Source organism: Ursus arctos, unplaced genomic scaffold, assembly GCF_023065955.2.
Source record: "Ursus arctos isolate Adak ecotype North America unplaced genomic scaffold, UrsArc2.0 scaffold_12, whole genome shotgun sequence".
NCBI classification, from domain to species: Eukaryota; Metazoa; Chordata; class Mammalia; order Carnivora; family Ursidae; genus Ursus; species Ursus arctos.
Genome location: NW_026622786.1, coordinates 28949677 through 28972658, shown reverse-complemented (window position 1 = coordinate 28972658; position 22982 = coordinate 28949677). Strand labels below are relative to the sequence as shown.

General features: G+C 35.5%; 1 protein-coding gene across 5 annotated transcripts in view; it reads left to right on the top strand.

Moving 5' to 3' along the window:
- The window catches only part of FNBP1L (formin binding protein 1 like), a 99875-nt gene that overhangs the window by 29539 nt on the left and 47354 nt on the right, over positions 1-22982 (top strand). For all 5 annotated transcript variants that reach the window (XM_026497592.4, XM_026497593.4, XM_048220688.2 and 2 more), the window contains exon 2: positions 14382-14497. In XM_026497592.4, the coding sequence (XP_026353377.1) occupies positions 14382-14497 (116 nt within the window). The remainder of the gene's footprint in view (positions 1-14381; positions 14498-22982) is intronic.

Here is a 22982-nt window from a genome sequence, read left to right as displayed (position 1 = left end):
TTGCAGAAGCTTTTTATTTTGATATAGTCCCAATAGTATATTTTTAATTTCGTTTCCCTTGCCTCAGGAGACATAGCTAGAAAGATGTTTTCTGCCAGTGTCAGAAATTTTTCCTTGTGCTCTCTTCAAGGATTTTTACAGTTTCAGGTCTCACATTTAGGTCTTTAATACATTTTGAGTTTATATTTGTGTATGGTGTAAGTGGTCCAGTTTCATTCTTCTGCATGTAGCTGACCAGATTTCCCAACAACATTTGTTGAAGAGACTGTCTTTTTCTTGTTGCATATTGTGCCACCTCTAAAGATTAATTGACTATATAATTGTGAGTGTATTTCTGGGCTCTCTGTTCTGTTGATCTGTGGGTCTGTTTTTGTGCCAGTACATACTGCTTGATTACTACAGCTTTGTAATATAACTTGAAATCTGAAATTGTGATACTTTAGTTTTGTTCTTTTTCAAAATTGCTTTGGCTATTCAGGGTCTTTTGTGGTTCCATACAAATTTTAGAATTATTTGTTACAGTTTTGTGAAAAAAGCTGTTGGTATTTTGATAGGGATTGCAGTAAATCTGTAGATTGCTTTGGGTAGTATGGACATTTTAATTACAATAAAGCATGAAATATCTTTCTATTTGTGTCCTCTTCAGTTTCTTTCATCAGCGTTTTATAATTTCCAGAGTACAGGTCTTTCACCTCCTTGGTTAAGCTTATTCCTAGGTTTTTTGTTATTTTTGGTGCAACTGTAAATGGAGGTGTTTTTCCCCCTCTGCTGCTTCATTGTTAGTGTATAGAAATGTTACGGATTTGTGTATATTGACTTTGTATACTGCGACCTTAACGAATTCATTTTTCAGTTCTAGTAGGGTTTTGGTGGAATCTTTAGGGTTTCTTATATATGGTATCCTGTCATCCGTTAAGGTTGACAGTTTTACTTCTCCCTTACCAATTTGGATGTCTTTTATTCCTTCTTCTTGTCTGATTGCTGTGGCTAGGACTTCCAGTACTATGTTGAATAAAAGTGGTGAGAGTGGACATCTATGCCTTGTTCCTGATCTTAGGGGAAATATCCTCAGTTTTTCAAACCATGGAGTATGATGTTAGCTGTGGATTTTTCATATATGGCCTTTATTATGTTGAGATATGTTCTCTCTAAACTGACTTTGTTGAGGTTTTTATCATGCATGGGTATTGTACTTTGTCAAATCCATTTTCTGCATCTACTGAGATTTTTTTTATTTTTTTATTCTTTATTCTGATGTGAATGTATCATGTTGATTGGTTTGCAAATATTGAACCACCCTTGCAGCTCAGGAAATAAATTGCATTTGATCGTGGTGAATGATTTTTTAAATATATTTGTTGGATTTGGTTCGGTAGTAGTTCAGGTTTTTTGCATCTATGTTCATCAGATATATTGGCCCGTAGTTCTTTTTTTTTTTTTTGGTAGTGTCTTTATCTGGTTTTACTATCAGGGTAATGCTGTCTTCATAGAATAAATTTGGAAGGTTTCCTTCCTCTTCTATTTTTTGGAATAGTTAGAGAAGAACAGGTATTAACTCTTCTTTAAATGTTCGTTAGGATTTACCTGTGAAACCGTCTGGTCCTGGACTTTTGTTTGTTGGGAGTTTTTTGATTACCGATCCAATTTCATTGGTGGTAATTCTGTTCAAATTTTCTGTTTCTTCCTGATTAGTTTTGGGAGGTTATATGTTTCTAGGAATTTATCCTTTTTTTTTTTTCTAACTTGTCTAATTTGTTGGCATAAATTTTTCATAATATTCTCTTATAATACTTTGTGTAGTTGGTTGTTATTTCTTCTCTTTCTTTTCTGATTTTGTGTTGTGTATAATTTGAGTTTGTTCTTTTTTTTTTTTCTTTGATGAGTCTGGCTATGGTTTTTTTTTTTTTTTTTTTAAAGATTTTATTTATTTATTTGACAGAGAGACAGCCAGCGAGAGAGGGAACACAAGCAGGGAGTGGGAGAGGAAGAAGCAGGCTCCCAGCAGAGGAGCCCAATGCAGGGCTCGATCCCAGGGTCCTGGGATCACGCCCTGAGCCAAAGGCAGATGCTTAATGACTGAGCCACCCAGGCACCCCATATGGTTTTTTCAGTTTTGTTGGTCTTTTCAGAGAACCAGCTCCTCATCATTGATCTATTTGTTCTTTCAGTTACTATATCATTTATTGCTTTTCTAATCTTTATTATTTCTTTCCTTGTACTGGTTTTAGGTTTTGTTTGTTCTTCTTTGTCTAGCTCCTTTAGGTGTAAGGTTAGGTTTTTGAGATTTTTCTTCTTGAGGTAAGCCTGTATTGCTGTAAACTTTCCTCTTAGAACAGCTTTTGATGCATCCCAAAGATTTGGAATGTTTTCATTTTCATTTGTCTCCATGTATTTTTTTATTTCTTCCTGATATCTTGGTTGACCCATTCATTATTTAGTAGCATGTTATTCAGCCTCCCTATATTTGTATTCTTTCCAGATTCTTTCTTATGGTTGATAGCTAGTTTCATAGCTTGTGGTTGGAAAAGATGGATGGTATGACTTCATTCTTTTTGAGTTTAAGATCATGTCTTATCATATATCTTCATGGGGACCACTTCTGTTGAATTCCAGATATAGGTATCTAACTGCCTCCTCAGCATATTTTAGATGTCTAAAGATATCACAGACTTAACTGTCTAAAACCAAAACTCTGTCTTCCCCTTGACCGGACTTGTTTACTTAATTGCCTCTTTAGTTCAAAGCAAATTTATCCTTCTAGGTCATGGTGCTCAAAATTGATGTCTGTCTTTCACAATCCACCCTGAAAACATCAGAAATTTTTGTTGCCACTGCCTTCAGAATATATCCAGAATCTTACCACTTTAGACTCTGCTCTTCCACCCTGGTCCAAGCTAACCTGATCTCTGGTCTGGATTATTGTAGTAGCCTTCCGCAAAGGTCTCCCTTGCCCTGAATCTATTTTTTTTTTTTTTTTAAACCAACTTAGAAGCCAGAGTGATCTGTTTAATATTCTGAGTCTGGTAGTGCCAGGCTTATGCTAAAAAACCTCCAATGTGTTTTCGTTTCAATCAGTGTTAAAGCCAACCAGTGTCCTTATGGTGGAAGATATCTGCATTCGGACCCCATACACTTCCCGTTTTAACTTCTACTCTTCCCTCTGTTCATTCATTTGTAGCTTGCTTATTCAGCTTCTTAATCTTCCTGGAATACATCACGCATATGCAGGCTCAGGGTCTTAAACATTTTAACAATTAAACCTGAAATCGCACTCATTCTTCCGGTAGGCAGAAGCACTAAGGTTGTGAATAGTGTATCCAAAGTAATAAGCAGGAGGGCAGAATAAAAGCACATAGGTGTGCGTGGTAAAAATAGTGTTGGAGAATGAGGAATTATCTTCTGATTGTGTCTTTTAATCAGGTAGAAAGCAAGGTTATTGGCTGAGAGTGAAATGGAGAGGAAGTGGTATAAATTTAAACTTAAAGAAGGTCTAAAATAGTTGGCTGGGATAATGGGATGGTGAATGGGTTTCAGGCTAAGTAGTATTTAAGCCTTTTTGGGTTACTAAGCACACATTTCTAAGTATGACCAGTTAGTGTGGTTGGTTGGTTGGTTGGTTCCCCTGCGTGTCTGTCCTTCCTTCTTCCCACTATACCTTTTTCCAGCAGCATGAGGAAGGGTTGGTAAAGAGTTAAGTATAAAACCAGGGCTGAAATTTGACAAAGCAAGAGAGGGCAAAGACAGTTGAGGCTATTTGCATGGAGTGATTACAGTGATGGCTTATGGAATTCAAGCTGTGTCAAGATGGAAATGCAGACAGGAGGGGATGAGCAATAGAAATAATTTGTTAGGATCAGTGGATTGAGGCCTCTGTGGGGTCAAAAATTACTGGCCCTTGGGCACCTGGCTGGCTCAGTCAGTAGAACATGTGATTCTTGATATCCGGGTCTTGAGTTTAAGCCCCATGTTGGGTGTAGAGCTTACTTAAAAAAACAAAACAAAAGTTACTGGCCTTGCTTGGGGTACTGGAGTTTGTGAGTTGGCAGACAGGGTTAGCCATCTAAGAATGAGAGTCTTAAAATTTATTGGAGGAGGAGATGTTGTAGTTATTGCTAGTAACAATGGTGATGACCATTTGAATGAGTTGCTGAGATACAGTGGAAGAGAAAGTCATGGGAAGAGAAGTAAAATAATATGCAGTAGGGTATTGGAAGGATTATATGTATAGATTTTGAAGTCACTGAAAGCTTAATTTAAAATTTAATTGAAAATTAAAAGGTAATAGGTAAATTTTCCAAATACAGAAGTTTGCATCTATTTTTTAAGAACGGGGCACCTGAGTGGCTCAGTCAGTTGAGTGGCTACTCTTGATTTCAGTTCAGGTCATGACCTTGGGTCCTGGGATTGAGCCCTGCATCAGGCTCCTTGTTCAGTGGGGAGTCTGCTTGAGGATTTTCTGTCTCTCCCCCTCCCCCAACTTGCTCTCTCTCATTCAAATAAGTAAATCTTTAAAAAAAAAAAAAAACACCAAATAAAACCACAGGGAAACAAATCCAAATAGTTAAGTTGTTTATTTAAAATTAAAATATTCCTGTTTACTTTGGGGGTAGATATTGTTGACCTGAATTACAAATTGATTTTTTAGCTCCATGAGACTTAAAAAAAAAAGTTTCCAGTTTCATATGAATCCAAGAATGAGAAAAGTCAGTTGTGTTAGATCTTAAAAATGTTTTTGGTAGTACTTTGGTATTCAGAAGTGCTGGAGGAACTTTGGCAGAAAATCAGAGCTATAGAGTAAGCCCAAACTAGGACAGCAAAGTCATTATTCTGCTTTTTAGTGAAGAAAGTTTTTTTTTTTAAATAGTTGTGACCCTTGGTGCTTTACCAAAAGTACTTTATTGGGACTTCATTTGGATGCAAGGCTGTGTCAAAGTAATTAGAAAAACAAGAATTGAATATAAAATAGTGACTTCTGAAAAAAATTATAACATTTCGTGATACATAAAGTACTTATTTTTAATTAAATTGCATTAAAGATATAATTTTATAGATAAAAGTAAGATGACTGAATAAATTTAGTATTTATTACCACACACCACTATATAGTAGAACCTTGGAGCAGCATGGAATTCATTTGATTTATGCTGAATAGTGTGGACATTTAGTTGGTGTTGATGCCAACTTTAATTTAGAATGTTTTCCTTGTGTTCCCAAATGAATAAGGTAAAATAACCTTAAACATTTTACAGAATTAAAAAACAGTACCTGAAGGAAACAAAGTAATAGCTTTCTTGAATTCAAATATGAGGTAACATTTAATTAGGGCATACCACTGAGGGAAGAGAGCACATTTCACAGAAGCTGTGTAAGAAGGAATGTGTGGGAAAAGGAAGTGAGGGTTAATGAAGGCAAGGAAAAGAAGAAGTTGGACTCTGCTAGTAATCTAGAGTAAATACATAGAAATAAGAGCAATGCTAAAGGTAGAATGGGGGAGTAAAGATAAATTGCCTATTTTGATAACTTAATATTATTTATAATCCATAGGTGGTTTCAGGGGGTGCCTGGGTGGCTCAGTCGCTAAGCGTCTGCCTTCAGCTCAGGCTGTGATCCCAGGGTCCTAGGATCGAGCCTTGCATGGGGCTCCTGCTCTGCTGGGAAGCCTACTTCTTCCTCTCCCACTCCCCCTGCTTGTGTTCCCTCTCTTGCTGGCTGTCTCTCTCTCTGTCAAATAAATAAATAAAATCTTAAAAAATAATAATCCATAGGTGGTTTCAGAATACAGCTTAATTTTACTTCTTTAGTTTGTCTTGAGCATTTCCTGACATTTTCCACTATATAGTCCAAGGTATTTGCTGGCATGAACTGGGGAGAAATGTGATCTCAGGCTTTGAAACTAAAGGGATTAGAGGGTATTACCTATGAACACATAAGGCTTTATGATTGATTCTTATTTTTTGATTTAAGAGTTTTCTACTTTATTTTGTGTTAGTAAAAAGCATTCCTTGATGTCCAGCCATGTTCTCTCATGCTTTTGGAGTTGTTCTGACCACTAATGGTATGGCTACTCAAAAAGGCCGAACAACTTACCAGGGATCTTGTAAAGAGGGTTTAAATATTCAATGTGTGTTTGTGTTAGGCAGTTTTTAACTGAGATTTTTTCGTTTGTTCCTTTCATGGTGCTCAAAGCTCCCCAGTAACCCAGAATTTTTTTCAAACCATGTATTTCTCTCCTGGTAAAAGAAATGCAGCATTTTTAGTAACAGTATTCAGAACAGTTAACTCATTTGGTTATTAAGAATATAAGACTGGTGGGCAGCTGGGTGGCTCAGTTGGTTAAGCTTCTGCCTTTTGCTTAGGTCATGATCTCGGGGTTCTGGGATCAAGCCCCACATCAGGCTCTCTGCTCAGCATGGAGTCTGCTTCTTCCTCTCCCTCTGCCTGCTGCTCTGCCTACTTGTGCTTTCTCCCCCCCCCCCCAAATAAACATTTGTAAAACCAAGGGTTTGGGACCATTATTTACTAATAAACATTAATTACTAAACTTACTTACCAAACAGTGGTGTGTTATAGTAGAAAGAAAACGAGGTTTGGAGTCAAAGTGATTGAATTCCTTGATTTCAGAAACTTGGTTTCCTTGTTTATAAAATGCCTTGTCCAAGAGGGTTTTGTACATAACATTGGGTAATGTATGTGAAAACACTTTGTAAATTCAGAAGTACTATGTAAATAGAATGGTTATTCAATCAGCAAGTAAGTGCCTGTGTATGTTCTAGGCTGTCTGATAAGGTTAATTTTGTTATCAATCCCTGGTTTTAACTTTCTTAAGTCATTGAATCCCATAAAAAATACTAAATTCTTTGTTAACAAAGGAAGTGATTGAAATAATTGTTTGAAAACTGGCATATAAAAATGAAAAATAAATTTATACTTTGTCTCTTGGATTCAGAGTAATGAGACAACTTTATGGCGAAGTTCTTTTGCGGTTTTATAATTGGTTTTTTGTTGAGTTCTGCTTAGAGAAAAAGCAAAATGTCTGGTAAAATTACAGAATTTAAAATGAACATTTGTTCACTGAATATTTTAACATTTCAACCATGAATCCTGTTTGGATCTCTGCCATTTACTTTGCCTCTTTATTATTTGTATGAATATTACTAAATTACTTTCTCTGCTCACTTTCAGAATTTAAATCACTCATTTTCGAATGTTTAGAGTCTATGGTATTTATACTGTTTCTTAATGTAGTGTAATTAATATGTCTAGTTGAAAACCCAGATATGTTATTCAGTGGATTAAATAAAATTTATCTTTAAAATAAGTGTTTCTTCTGCATTTTAAATGTCATAACATTAAATCTATATTTGACATAAATTCTTATTTACAGTTTATGGATTGACTGAGGCAAAAAAATCATTTATAATATGGGTATATATGTAATAGTATTTAAAATTTTCTACTTTAAGACTTATGCCTTTCAGAGGTACTTTTTTTCAATTCAGATTTTTTCCCCCAAAGTGGTTAAAAAACAGAGAACTTTGTTTCACTTTCAGATGTGTATATCTTGCCTTATCCTGCCTTTTAATGCTGATTGGTATGTTTTATAGCTGGCCTTTATTTGGACCTATTTACTTAATAGGTATATGAAAATCTTAAATATATTTAACTCAATTATTTGGATGTCTGATTTTCTACTTGTACAGTTATCCAGTGATATTTTCAAATATATAAAAAAATCAGAAATTAAAAATTTTATCAAAAGAGATTTTATAGGTTGTGACTTAACCTTCAGTGGCTGAAAAATAAAGTTTTACTATACTTAATATTCTAATTGGTTGGTTCTGGCGACCGACTCTAAAAATACCTTTTGGTGAGTTAATATATATAGTCCAAGGTTCTGTTCAGTGGAATTATAACATAAATGATTCTGTGTATTGCAGGAAATAGGAATGACATTTAACTTTTTAATACAGTTTGATATAGGTCTTAGATATGAAGTTCTTTAGATGATTTGATTTTTCTTTGGGAATCCTGAAAGAGCTTGAAAGAGACCTGGGGGATATGTAAATTTGGACCAGTATTCTTAATTTAATTTGGAAGGTGATTAACTAAAATAGAAAACTAGAATTCTATGTGGATACAAGAGAAGGTAAAGATAACAAAAAGCAGTAAGACCATATAGTAGATTAGGGAGGACTTAATATAGATCAGATGATAATGCATAACTTAAGCTAGGGTCTTCAAAGTAGAGCACACAAGATGATCCACTGAGATAAGGAGAAAAGAACTTAGAATTTCTATTTATATATGTTATCTAAAAAAGAAAACCTGTGATGCTTTACTAGTATTTTAAATATGAATTGATATCGGAGTCTTGTCTTTGACTTAAAGTTTCGTATAAAGAAATTGTGATTAAATATAATACTATGTGATCATAGGCAAACAATAAGAAATGGCAAGGCTGATGCTTCTCTTCCTAATACATTTGAGAAAAAATATAAACAATGGTTATTAACAATGTTTATTAAAGAAAAAAGATACAATGGCTGTATCATGATCATATGAACTAGATGTGGTTTCCCATAAGGAGATTATTTGAAATACGACTACTGATCTGTTACTGTTAGTAATGAAGCTTGCCCTGAATGTATTTTGTGTCTTACGATAGTCAGATAATAATATGAAGCCATCAAAATAAGCAAGAGTTTGAAAAGTAAGAATGCAGATTGTGACCTCTGCAGTTTCTTAGTGATATTTATTTATTTATTTATTTTTATAATAATTTTTTATTATGTTAGTCACCATACAGTACATCCCTAGTTCTTGATGTAAAGTTCCATGATTCATTACTTGCGTATAACACCCAGTGCACCATGCAATATGTGCCCTCCTTAATACCCATCACTGGCCTATCCCATTCCCCCACCTCCCTCCCCTCTGAAGCCCTCAGTTTGTTTCCCAGAGTCCACAGTCTCTCATGGTTCATTCCCCCTTCTGTTTACCCCCCCTTTCTTCTTCCCTTTCTTTTCTTACTGATCTTCCTACTTCTTATGTTCCATAAATGAGTGAAACCATATGATAATTGTCTTTCTCTGTTTGACTTATCTCGCTTAGCATTATCTCCTCCAGTCCCGTACATGTTGCTGCAAATGTTGTGAAATCATTCTTTTTGATGGCTGAGTAATATTCCATTGTATATATGGACCACATCTTCTTAATCCAGTCATCTGTTGAAGGGCATCTCGGCTCCTTCCGCGATTTAGCTATTGTGGACAATGCTGCTATGAACAGTGGGGTGCATATGGCCCTTCTCTTCACTACGTCTGTATCTTTGGGGTAAATACCCACTAGTGCAATTGCTGGATCATAGGGTAGCTCTATTTTTAACTTCTTAAGGGACCTCCACACTGTTTTTCAAAGTGGCTGTACCAACTTGCATTCCCACCAACAATGTAGGAGGGATCCCCTTTCTCCACATCCTCTCCAACATTTGTTGTTTCCTGCCTTGTCAATTTTTGTCATTCTTAGTGATATTTAAAGTCACATGATCAAGAGTATACTGAATTTCACTGAATTTGCTGATGTTTGAAAGCCTCCCTCCTTTTATGGTGGTAAAATACAGATAACATTTACTGTTTTAAGTGCACAATCTATTGACATCAAGTATATTCACGGTGTTGTACAGTCATCACCACCCTCAATCTCCAGAACTTTTTTCATCTTCCCAAACGAAACTCTACTCATTAAACAGGAATTCCCCATGGTCCCCTCAGCCCGTGGTAACCACATTTCTACTTTCTCTATGTGTTTGACTACTCTATGCACTTCATGTGAACAGAATCACAGTATTTGTTCTGATGGAGTATTTCACTTATCATAATGTCTTCAAGGCTCATCCATGTTATAGTGTCAGAATATCCTTTTAAGGGCTGAGTAATATTCTACCATGGGTATACACCATGATTTGTTTATTCATTATCCATTAATGGACATGTGGGTTGTTTTCACCTTTTGGTTTTTGTGAATAATGCTGCTATGAACATGAATGTATTCGAATTCTCTTCAGATTTCAGACGTAGTGGGTAAAAGCATGTTATTTAGAAATATACTTGCTCTTCCTTTTGTGGTAAAAATAGTGATATAATATATGTAAAACAACATGGTGACAGACTAATAATCTCAACAAATACTGTTAGAAGGCTCATAGAAAATACTCCTAAAGAAATATTTTAGAAAAAATTATATGCTGAAAACATGGTTATACAGTTTAAGGTGTAGATGTTTCTGATATTTCAGTGTATGTTTTTAGATTATTTCAATAATAAAGTGTATTTAGAACTACTTTTTTTTAATGAACCACTAAAGGAAAGATGTGTTGAAGATTTATTCTTAATAGTAAATGATTTGAACAGTGTTTTATGACGAAATCATATAACCAGTGATACAGCAGTGCATTGACTGGAATTTTAAAAAGGAAATTGGGATATGGTTGTAGTTTATTCACTTCGTCATTTATTAGTAAGCAAAAAAAAAAAGAAAAAGTGAAGCCAAAAGTTCACAGAATATTACAGCATATTTTTATTATGCTCATTTATAAAAATGGTCATTTATTTATAAAAATAATGTCTTTACAATGCAGTAGATAGACTTTTTTACTTTCAGGGTGAAGGTCAGTCTTTGTTCTGTTAAGGCTTTCAACTGATTGGATGAGGCCCACCCATATCACTGAGGGTAATCTCTTTTATTATAAATTCACCAATTTAAATATTAATCTCATCTAAAAAAATGCCTTCACAGAAATACCCAGGATAATATTTGACCAAATTATGGGCAACATGGCCTAGCCAAATTGACACACAAAATTACATCACAGTTTCAGTGGAGTTTGAACTTATGTGTTAAAAATAGAAAGATGCAGTGCTTTCTGATTAGTTCATAAAAATAACAGACTAACATTAAGGACCTTTTTTAGCCAAATTTTAACACAAACTGTTGCGTATTGGTGAATGAGGTTGAAAAAGGATTTGGAAAGTATTGTCAGTAGTGATTTTTTTCCACTTAGATCTTTAGATCTTTGTGAGGTGTTTTGTGTTTCCCCAACTATGACAACCACTAAAAACTAAATGTCACAGTTTGGAACCAAGGCTTTAGATTTTTTTGCCATTTTATATATATATATATTTTTTAAGATTTTATCTATTTATTTAAGAGAGTGAGTGCACGTGAGTGCGTGTGTGGGCAAGCCAGGGGAGGGCAAAGGGGGAGCGAGAGGGACAAGCAGACTCCACACTGAGCTCAGAGCTCCACTCAGGTCATGATCTCATGACCTGAGTTGAAATCAAGAGTCCAGCTGAGACACACAGGTGCTCTGCCATTAAGTATTATGCCAAGATTTTAGAAATAATGAAACATATTTAATTCATTGATCTCACTAAAATTGTTGTTAACATTTTAAAAAGTCATGGCCCAAAGACTTTTGTTTGTTAAATAAGTTTAAAAAAACTGTTTAAAGCTAATAATTATTTTCATTTTTTAAGATTTTTGCTTTTGTGGATTTCACAATTACATAATTTAATAGTATAGTTTAGGGGCGCCTGGGTCTCTCAGTCATTAAGCGTCTACCTTCAAGTCAGGGTGTGATCCCAGTGTTCTGGGATCGAGCCCCACATCAGGCTCCTCCGCTATGAGCCTGCTTCTTCCTCTCCCACTCCCCCTGCTTGTGTTCCGTTTCTTGCTGGCTGTCTCTCTCACTCTGTCAAATAAATAAATCTTTTTAAAAAAATAGTATAGTTTATATAATTTATAAATAACCACATATAATAGGGGTATTTGTTTAGATTTTTCCTATCAGTGATAGGAGTTTGTAATTTTAAAAAAATTGAAGATTTTATCTAGAAAATAAAGAAGTGTTAATGTAAAATTTGATGAAGAAGCCTTTGAAGCATTTTGGAAAAATGAAGGGTGATTGCTTTAGCTTCAGACTGTTCCTTTTTGGGGGAATGTTTTTTGTTGAGAGTTTTTTAGTTTGGAAGGGAATTTAATTTGTAATAGGAAATATTAATAATATTCCAGTTAAGTTCACCAGGCAGTGCATTCTCTTGTTCTTTTCAAGTCTACTTTGGAAGCCAAATGTTAATGAAAAAGCTGCATGAAAGAATAGAATTAGAGTAGCAATACCAAACTGTGATGCCAGATGAATTCTATCTCTGCTGTTTAGGTAGAATTTTCTTTTACAAGTAGAATTTTAAAATGATTTAAGGTAGGGAAAGAGACAGAAGGCAAACACTTGGAGATGACTTATTTGTAAATAATGAATCCTGTTAAACTATGGGTGATTTAGAAAAGAACAATTAGAGATAATAGAAAGGAATGATTTTTGAACATCTTATCAACATTACAGACTTGATATGGGAGAGGGAGAAAGCACCAAGTTATTGGTCTATCTGGAGATTATTCTTGAAGAATAGGAAATGATGGTTTCTTAGGCAACAGGTAGAAGGGAGTATCTTTTGGGGATTGAAAGAGTTCTGCAGGACAATGATACTTTGTGTATTAGTATCATGTTTACTGCATTGTAGAACACTTAATAACATCATCATAACCCCAGTGAGGTGTGCAATGGGACTCCCATTTTAAGATGGACAGAGTTCAGAGAACCTTGGTAACTTGCCCAAGGTCAAACATCTGGTAAATGCAGAGCCCAGAATTTGAACTCAGGTATATTTGATTTTATTTAGCTTCATTGGGTGCCTACTATGGTGCCAGGCATGCTGCTTATGCCTTCGGAGTTCAGAGTTGAATAATACGTGGCTTCTGCCCTCAACAGAGTATGGCAAGTAAATAAGATAGTAATTTTTAAACATCTGCACAGCAAAGGAAACAACAAAACTAAAACACAACCTACGGAATGGGAGAAGATATTTGTAAATGACATATCCCATAAATGGTTTGTATCCAAAACATGAAGAATTTACAAATCTCAACACCCCCAAAATTAATAATCCAATGAAAAAATGGGCAGAAGATGTGAATAGACATTTTTCCAAAGAAGAACTATGGATGGCTAATAGACACATGGAAAGATGCTTAAAATCATTGATCATCAGGGAAATGCAAATCAAAACTACAGTTATCACCTCACACCTGTCAGAATGGCTAAAATCAACAACAGAAGAAACAACAGGTGTTGGCAAGGATGTGGAGAAAAGGGAACCCGGAACCCTCTTGCAGTGTTGGTGGGAATGCAAACTGGTGCAGCCACTGTGGAAAAAAGTATGGAGTTCCTCAAAAAGTTAAAAATAGAACTATCCTATGATCCAGCAATCGCACCAGTAGGTATTTACCCAAAGATTACAAAAATACTAATTCAAAAGGATACATGCAACCTGATGTTTATAGCAGCATTATCTACAATAACCAAAGTATGGAAATAGCCCAAGTGTCCATTGATAAATGCATAAAGAAGATGTGGGGGGTGTGTGTGTGTGTGTGTGTATATATATATATTTATATATAAGTGTGTATATATATTTGTATATATATATAGTGTGTGTGTGTGTATATATATATATATATATATATATAGTGTATATACATATATGCGCCATAAAAAAGAATGAAGTCTTGCCATTTGCAACAACATGGATGGAGCTAGAGAGTATCCTAAGTGAAATAAGTCAGTCAGAGAAAGACAGATACCATTTGATTTCACTCATATGTGGAATTTAAGAAACAAAAGCAGAAGAGAAAAAGCAGAGAGAGAGAGGCAAACCTAGGAACAGACTCTTAAAACATAGAAAACAAACTGATGTGTACCAGAAGGAAGGTGAGTGGGTGATGGGGATTAAGGAGTGCACTTGTGATGAGCACTGAGTGATGTATGAAGTGTTGAATCACTATACTGTATACCTGAAACTAATGATTACAGTGTGTGTTAACTAATTGGAATTTAAATAAAAACTTAAAAAATAGTAACTTCTGGGCGCCTTGGAGACCCAGAGAAAGACCAACATACCCAGTCTGAGAATTTAGGGCCATTTTTCTGGAAGCCATAGTGCCTGAACCAAATCTCAAAGGAGGAGTAAGAGTAAATTGTAAAAAGGTGACCAGGGGAGGGTGTTGCATCCAGTGGAAACCACATATGTAAAGGCGTTTAGACATAAACTAGTGTAAATTATGCTAAGAAGTTTAGCATTCTAAGAAATTTAGCATTTATAACCTATTTCTCTATAGATATTAAAGGACGAAGTGGGTAGAGACCAGAAGAGCCTAGATTTTTTTCCTTTTATACCTCATTGCCTCTCTGAATAAATATCAGAAGCTGATTAAAATATTTGTGGATTAAATTTTAGACGTTTCAATGTGTTTTTACCTTTCTTTTCTAGGATCAGTTCGACAGCTTAGACAAGCATACACAATGGGGAATTGACTTCTTGGAAAGATATGCCAAATTTGTTAAAGAGAGGATAGAAATTGAACAGAACTATGCGAAACAACTGAGGTGAGTTAAAGTTTTTCAGTTCTCAGAAATGAAATTACATCTTAAGTAGTTGAGTATTAGATAAATGTAAATTCTGTGGGGTTTTTTGGGTCAGAATTAGATTGAATTAGGTAACTGATTTTTTAAATGATCAATTTAATTAAATCATTGCTGGTACCACAAGGAATATTGGCTAGCTAGATCATAAACAGACATCATTCCAGAAACATCTTAAAATCAGAAAGTAAAATGCTAGGAAAAATACCTGAGTAATACAGTTTTTCCCTGTAACATTTTGCTTTAGTAATCTTTTGAAAGCACTGAAGACTTCTTCAGTTTCTCAGATCTTCAGAGTTTCTATAGCTTGGAAATCCAAGTATGTTGAGCTGTGTTTCTGTCAAAAATCAGATATATATTACTGATGAAAGTGATGTTGGAGTAGGTGTTAGAAGATAATAGTTTTAAAGGGAAAATTTATCTTTAAAACAAATGGAATTTATCTTAAGATTTTGTTCAAGTGGAGAATCATTGTTAGACTACAATTTGACAGTTTTTGCTAGAACTTAATAAAAATTGTGCTTGGGGGGAGCCTGGGTGGCTCATTCAGTTAAGCGTCTGACTCTTGGTTTCGGCTCTGTCATGATCTCAGGGTCCTGAGATCAAGCCCCACATTGGGCTCCACGCCCAGTGTGGATTCTCTTTCTCCCTCTGCCCCTCCCCCCTGCTCCCTCTCTCTCTTAAAAAAAAAAAAAAAAAAAAAAAAAGGTGCTTGAAGCCTTAAAGACTAGACACCAGTATAAAGTTCTGGCTAGCAGGGTTAAGATTCCTTATATTGCAGGTGACAGAAAAATCCAACCTAAAACGGGCACACATAACTAAAAAATTCAGGTATATTTTGATTCAGGGGTCAAATGTTTCCAGGCACCATTTCTTGGCTCTGCTTCCCCTTGTTGTCTTTATCCTTAGGTTCCATTCAGTACTACCCTTTCCACCCCCTTAGCTCAGATTTCTTATCATCATACCTCCACATTCCAGGGAAGAATGATGGTCTTTTCTGTTGTGCCTTTGGGGGAGGAGAGAGAAAGGAAAAGGGGAAAGAAGGAATTAGAAGAAGGGAGAGGTGGGGGATGGAAGGAAAGCAGAGTGCAAGCTGCACCGTCTTTTGTTTTCCAGAAGCTCCAGTGAAGGTTTCCTTTGTTATGTTAAACCTGGTTAGGTTATATGCTTCTACTGAACAATTCAGAGGTGAGAATATTAGGTTAACTTATAGCTAATGAGGGGGGAGGAGAGTTAGTTACCCTAAAGAAATTTAAGGTAGCGGGTGGCAGAAGGTAGGGGGATATTTGAATGATAAGCCACATATATTTACTGCAGTAGTAGTAGTATATGTCACTGTTGACTGGGTGTAGGGATGGAATAGACTAATGTGATGAATAGATTACTTAAACAATATTTTTATAATGATATATATACTGTTATCATGACATTTACTGACAAAGTGGCTTCATGCTAATTTCCTGATCCATTTACTTCCTCTTTTTTTTTTAAGCAAGGTATTTTCTATATGAAAATATGAACCAGCGAACCTACTAGTATATTAATAATAATGATAATGATAGTTCACCTGTCTAAAAGTTATGATCTGGAAACTTTACCCCTCAGGAATCTAGAAATGTTAAGGACTTTCGATAAGTTAAAATAGCAATAAAAAAATGTATCCACATGTGAACAATGAAAAATTTCCCTCATTTAATTTTTAATTTGATCTCATTTCTAGCATATTAGTTCTCTGGTTTCAAGTTTTTCTTTTTACTTTTCTCTTTTTTCTTTTTTAAAGATTTATTTATTTGAGAGAGAGAGAGCATAGCAGAAGGGGCAGAGGGAGAAAGAATCTCAAGCTGATTCAGCACTGAGTGCGGAGCCCGACACAGGACTCGATCACACAACCCTGAGATCAGGGCTTAAGCCGAAACTAAGAGTTGTGACTTAACCAAGTGTGCCACCTAGGCGCCCCAAGTTTCCAAGTTTTTCAATGGAAGTGAGGAGAAGAAATAGAAGCAATGCAGTGATGGCAGTATGAAGTGACAGTAAAGGAAAAGTTTAACATATTATAAAAAACGGGTGAAAACAATGTTTCCAACCTAAAAATACCTTGTCAGTAAGGGAATGATGAAAAATACTATGGAATATGCAGTTTAAACACATCAGGTGTAGCAGGATAAACTTAAAAGGCTATTCAGTATATCAGTGTAAAAAGCAAGTTGTAGAACTGAATGTACAGCAAGATCTTCTTGTTCACTCAAGTTTGTGTATACAGTTATTTATAAAAATTGTATGTATTCTGAAGAGATTTAGATTACACCCCAAATTGTTTTACAGTGGTTATCCCTGGGAAATGGGAGTGGGAGGTTGGTAAGGGAAGGAATGTAAAACACTTTTTACTTAGACTTTTGAATTACACTGAAGGTTTTTCGATGATTGTATATTATTTTTATAGTTTAAAACACTTGTTCTTTTTTTTTTTTTTTTTTTTTAAAGATTTTATTTATTTATTTTACAGAGATAGAGACAGCCAGAGAGAGAGGGAACACAAGCAGGGGGAGTGGGAGAGGAAGAAGCAGGCTCATAGCGGAGGAGCCTGATGTGGGGCTCGATCCCAGAACGCTGGGATCACGCCCTGAGCCGAAGGCAGACACTTAACCGCTGTGCCACCCAGGCGCCCCTAAAACACTTGTTCTTAAGCAAAGAAGATGATATACTTCAAAAGAAAATTCTGCCACAAATTATAAAAATTGGTAGTTTATAAGGTAAAATTGAGCAATCTGGAGTATTTTAACTATCTAGAGTATCTCTGGACTCAAGGGTTTCAGGAAGGCCAAGGTTGAACTAGAGTAACAGGACTAATCAAATCACAGATTTGATTTTTTTTGCCTTTCTGTTTTATGACTGATAATAACCATTATAATTTTCACTTACTTGTCAAAATTGATTTGAACACCACTTCATTGAAGCAAGGGTGGCTAGAGCCCACAATTACATGATATGGAAAATACAATTTTGTAGTGAGAAAGTAGGCTTTCTTATGTATAGATGCTCTAGATCAGTGATCTGCATCTTTCTGTCCCAGCACACTAAAGAAATTTGGCATATTTCCATTTTAACAGTCGCTCTCCGATGTAGTGATTTTCAACGAAGGCAGGATTATTGGAAGGTGGTGAGGAATTCCAGTAAGGAAGAATTGGGAGGAGGCATATTTAACTAGAAACCACTACTCCCTTCCCTCCCTCTACATTGAGATTTGCTCCTTTGGCTGAATACTTAGTAAATGATTGAATTATCAGCTGCTCTTTGTATCTGTTTGTCCAAAGGGAAGAAGTTTGCCTTGTTTATTTCCTCTTCTTTAATGGGAAAAATTCTTTTGGTTAACTCCCTCTTGTTTTTGCTACTATGGAAAACAATATCTTTCATAGTGAGGCAGCCTTTTTTTCCTCCTAAATAGTAACTTTATTCAGAATGTTACACATTTACATTTTAGATATGTTGTAAGATTAAAATTTGTCAGTCTTTAGTACGTTCAGTTTATTTTCTTTTTCCCCTTTTGTCAGTTTTGATGGTTCTGGTTTAACTTTATTTTGATTTTTGGTATTGATTGATTGGTAGTGGTTTGAGGATGGGAATAAATAGAAAATAAAGCATCTATCCAGTCATGTATGGAGACAGAGATAATTGAATCATGTCCATTTTAATTGTTGATATATGATTTCATATTATTTGGTAAGATGCTTTTGGGTTTGTAGGAATAAAAAACTGAAATTGGTCATTCTTTTAATAAACTCACACTATTTGTATGGCAGAGATTAAAATTTGTTTAGTAAAAGAAGCTGAAATGTGATAGGTATGTACCATTTTATATCATTTATTTTTTTTTTTAAAGATTTACTTATTTGAGAGAGAGAGAGGGCATGGGCACAGGGGCGGGGGCAGGGGCAGAGGGAGACAGTCCCAAACAGACTCCACACCGAGTGTAGAGCCTGATGCAGAGCTTGATTCCAGAACCCTGAGATCACGACCTGAGCCGAAACCAAGAGTTGGATGCTTAACTGACTGTGTCACCCAGGTGCCCCATTTTATTTTTTTTCTAGTAAAGATAATTACAGTATTAAGTTCCATCTAGAGATTGCTCTATGAAATTATATTCCCCTACTTCCACCACAGACCATTCCCTTTTGGTTCAAATGTGGCAGTGTGGTATACCAGAAGAGAAATAGGTTGGACAACAGAAGCCTAATAGCTGCTTTTATTTTAACCAGAACGGAAATCTCCAAATTCCATTTGATCTTATATTCCGTACCAATGCTAAGCCTGGCCAATATAGCTGGTACTTCTAGAGCTGAGTGACTATAAGTTTGAATGAATAAATAATTGATCTGTATTTCAGTTTAGTTGAGAACTTAGGATCTCTGGGGGCGCCTGGGTGGCTAAGTCGGTTAAGCGGCTGCCTTCAGCTCAGGTTATAATCCCAGGGTTCTCGGATTGAGCCCCACGTTGGGCTCCCTGCTCAGCCGGGAGTCGTCTTCTCCCTCTCCTTCTACTGCTTCCCCTGGCAGTGAGCTTTGTCTGTGTCAAATTAATAAATAAAATCTTTAAAAAAATAAAAGGAAATTAGGATCTCTGGTCATATGATGAATCTTTGACAAAGTACTGCTTTCTATCCATACTAGAGTTTTTGTCATGTACATCATTGTGATGAGGTTGTTCTACTAAGAGCTGTCCTAAATACTTAGGGTAGACTTAGATACCGAATGATCGAAATAAAACCAGTTTTTATTTTCTATTTAGTTTTTACTTTCTCATGCCTCTTTATCAGAATTTTCTGTTTCTTTGTCACTTTATTTAGTCTCACAGGAACCCAGGGAGCTCATCTTAGTACCGATATGATGAAAGTGGAGATTATTTAATTTTTATTATTTTTTTGGATTTATTTATTTTAGAAAGAAAGTGTGCAAGGCGGGTGGAGAGGAGGGGCACCTGGGTGGCTCAGTTGGTTAAGTGTCTGCTTTTGACTCAGGTCATGATCCTGGGGTCCTGGGATCGAGCCCAGCCTCAGCTCCCCACTCAGTGGGGACCCTGCTTCTCCCTTTCCCTCTGCTGCTCCCTCCTGCCCATGCTCTCTCTCTCTCTCTCAAATAAATAAATAAAATCTTTAAAAAAAATAAATGTAAACTTCACAAAGGAAAGAGATTTTTTGTTTGTTCTGTATACTGCTTATTCCTATCTTCTAGAACAGTGCCTGGCACAGAACAAGCACTTTTTTTGTATTTACTGGACATTTATATGGCATTTAATGTATCGGCATTGTTCTGGTGCTTTTATACATGATAATATGTTTTGTTTTCATAAAAACCCAGTGAGATGTCAGTATTATTTTAAAGATTAGGAAACTGAGTTACAGAGAGGTGAAGAAAGTTAGCTGGATTCAAAGTAGCTGCAGAGTCTGGCCTCTTGATAGTACATCATGCTGCTTCAGCATAGGAAGAATGAATAATTCTCTGTTGAGGATTTTTTTTTCCCCTATCACTAGTGTCTAGTACCACTGAGATATCTTTGGGTCTCGAATATTTCACTAGAGACAATAATAAATTATTTAAAAACTATATAACATAGTCTTTACAACTAACACATCTGTTTTTAATGTTACAGTTAACAGAAATTAAAATGTAAATTATGTACTTCATAGATTTAGGTCTGGTTGTATGTTTTCCATAAAGATAAGAATAGGTTGGGGAGGAAAAAAGGTTAACACCTTGGAAGTCCTTCTTCCTTTTAAGAAATTTTTTTTCATTAAGGAAAGAAAACCTTTCAAGAAGCCCTGTTTATTTTCATTTCCTTCTTGAGACGTTAAGAATACTTTTGGGGGCACCTGGGTGGCTCAGTCAGTTAAGGGTCCTGGGATCGAGCCTTTCTGCTGGGCTCCCTGCTCACCAGGGAGTCTGCTTCTCCCTCTCCCTCTGCCCCTCTCCCCAGTTGTGCTTTCTCTCTCTCTCTCTCTCTCAAATAAATAAAAATCTTTAAAGAAAAGAATACTTCTGGGTATTTTTTAAACTTTATATTGAAAGTGTTTTTTTAATTATGAGAATTTAAGATAAATACTTTTTACTTTTATTGTTCCTATAACCTATTATAAATTGGTGTGAGGGATAGCATAATGTTATTTTATTTCTCTCTGATTCTTGCCTTTAATATTTTCCTTAACTGTCTTAGCTCTTTTCTCCTGATGACTTAGAGAGCAAACACTATGACAGCTCAACAACCTTTTCTTTAATGTCACGTAACTAGAGTTTCTTGATATGTTTGGATTGGACTTCATGTAGTTATTATTAGCATATTTTAGCTTTTCGATATTTTGTTTTTTGATCATTGGCATTCTTCTCCTATCTTCCTTTGTACTTTTTGTGAGCCATAGAGCTCTATTTTTATCTCATTTCATGCTGTTATACCTAAAATGCTGCTGCCTGTTCCCAGCCCTCCTAACTTAATTATTGTAACACCAAACTACTATTCTCCATTTTTAACAACTGGATTGTTTTTGAGTGTCCATTTCAGTTTATATATGCTGCTGTCTTATTTAATCTTCACAAGAGTTTGATGATATTTGTTACCATTGTATTTTTAAGACCTTTTAAAGTATTTTCTTTATAGCAAGCATCCAACAGTAAACTGTTGAGGAATGATTCAATGTGGAATGATTCGTTTAACTAGTAAAGTAACTCAGGCTCATCACCTTAATGAGAATCACAAACCCTGTTCCTGATTTTTGTATTAAAATGTTTTAGACTTTTTTTTTAATTAAATGATGAAGCAGAACCTAGCAAGTAAAACACAGAGCTCTTAGGAAAGAAAGTTCAAATCAGTTGTATTAAATATTTTGATAGTAAACTTTCTAATGAAAAGGATTTAAAGACCTCATTATTGTTTAAACAACTACAAAAATAACTTGAGTGTTAATAGTGTTGGCTGTGTAGATCACTTCATTAATCTCTTGGCTCTTTCATTATTTCTTGAGTAGTTTTATTTCCAAATTATTTTTTGTACCATATTAATTGTGTAGCAGTGATTAAAATGAGGTAAAATGTTTATTTCATTATCCTGTATTTATAAAATATAGGTAATTCAGACAGATTTAGCTGCTTATTTGAATCTGGACTTTGAAGATGTTATATAGTTGTCTTTTAAGAATCTAATTATTAGAGGCGCCTGGGTGGCACAGCGGTTAAGCGTCTGCCTTCGGCTCAGGGCGTGGTCCAGGCGTTATGGGATCGAGCCCCACATCAGGCTCCTCCGCTATGAGCCTGCTTCTTTCTCTCCCACTCCTCCTGCTTGTGTTCCCTCTCTCGCTGGCTGTCTCTATCTCTGTCAAATAAATAAATAAAATCTTTAAAAAAAAAAAATCTAATTATTAGAAGGGGAACAGAAATTACCATCTCAGTCATTTCTAAGTGTACATTTTAGGTGCCTAAGTATATTTATACCATTATGCAACCAATCTCCAGAACTTACTCATCTTGAAAAACTAAAATTCTGTACCTGTTAAACAACTCCCCCATTTTCTCCTCCCAGCCTCTACAATTCTAGTTTATGTTTCTGTGAATTTGACTACTCTAGGTACCTCAAAAGTAAAATAGAGTATTTCTTTTTTTGCGACTGGCTTGTTTCACTTAGCATAATATAAGGGTTATACATGTTGGAACATGTTCAGAATTTCCTTCCTTTTAAGGCTAAATATTCCATTGTATGCATATGCCACATTTTGTTTATCTGTTAATGGACATTTTAGTTATTATGAATAATGATGCTATGAACATGTGTGTACAAATATTTGTTTGAGTTCCTGCTTTTAATTCTTTTGAGTGTATACCTAGAATAGGAATTGCTGGATCATATGGTAAATCTGTGTAATGTTTTGAAGAACCATCATACTGTTTTCCTCAGTGGCTGTGAACTGTTTTACATTCCCACCAGCAATGCCCAAGGTTTCCAATTTCTTCACCTTCTTGCCAACACTTTTTATTTTTGTGTTGTTTTTTTTTTAAGTGGTCTCCTTGCCCAGCATCAGACCAGTGCAGGGCTTGAACTCACGACCCCTGAGATCAAGACCTGAGCTGCTGAAATCAAGAGTCAGGTACTTAACCAACTGAGCCACCCAGGGGCCCTTTGTTTTTGATTTTGATAGCAGCCCTCTTAATAGGGGCAGGAGATCTCATTGTGGTTCTGATTTGCGTTTCTCTAATTAGTGATATTGAGTATTTTTTCGTATGCTTGAAGGCCATTTGTGTATCTTTGAAGAAATGCTATTCGAGTTCTTTGTCCAATTTTTAAATGAAATTATTTGGGTTTTTTTGTTACCGAATTTTAGGTGTTTTGAATATATTCTCTGGATTTTAACCCCTTATCAGATACATGAGTTGTAAATTCTTTCTCCCATTCCATTGGTTGGTTGTCTTTTCAT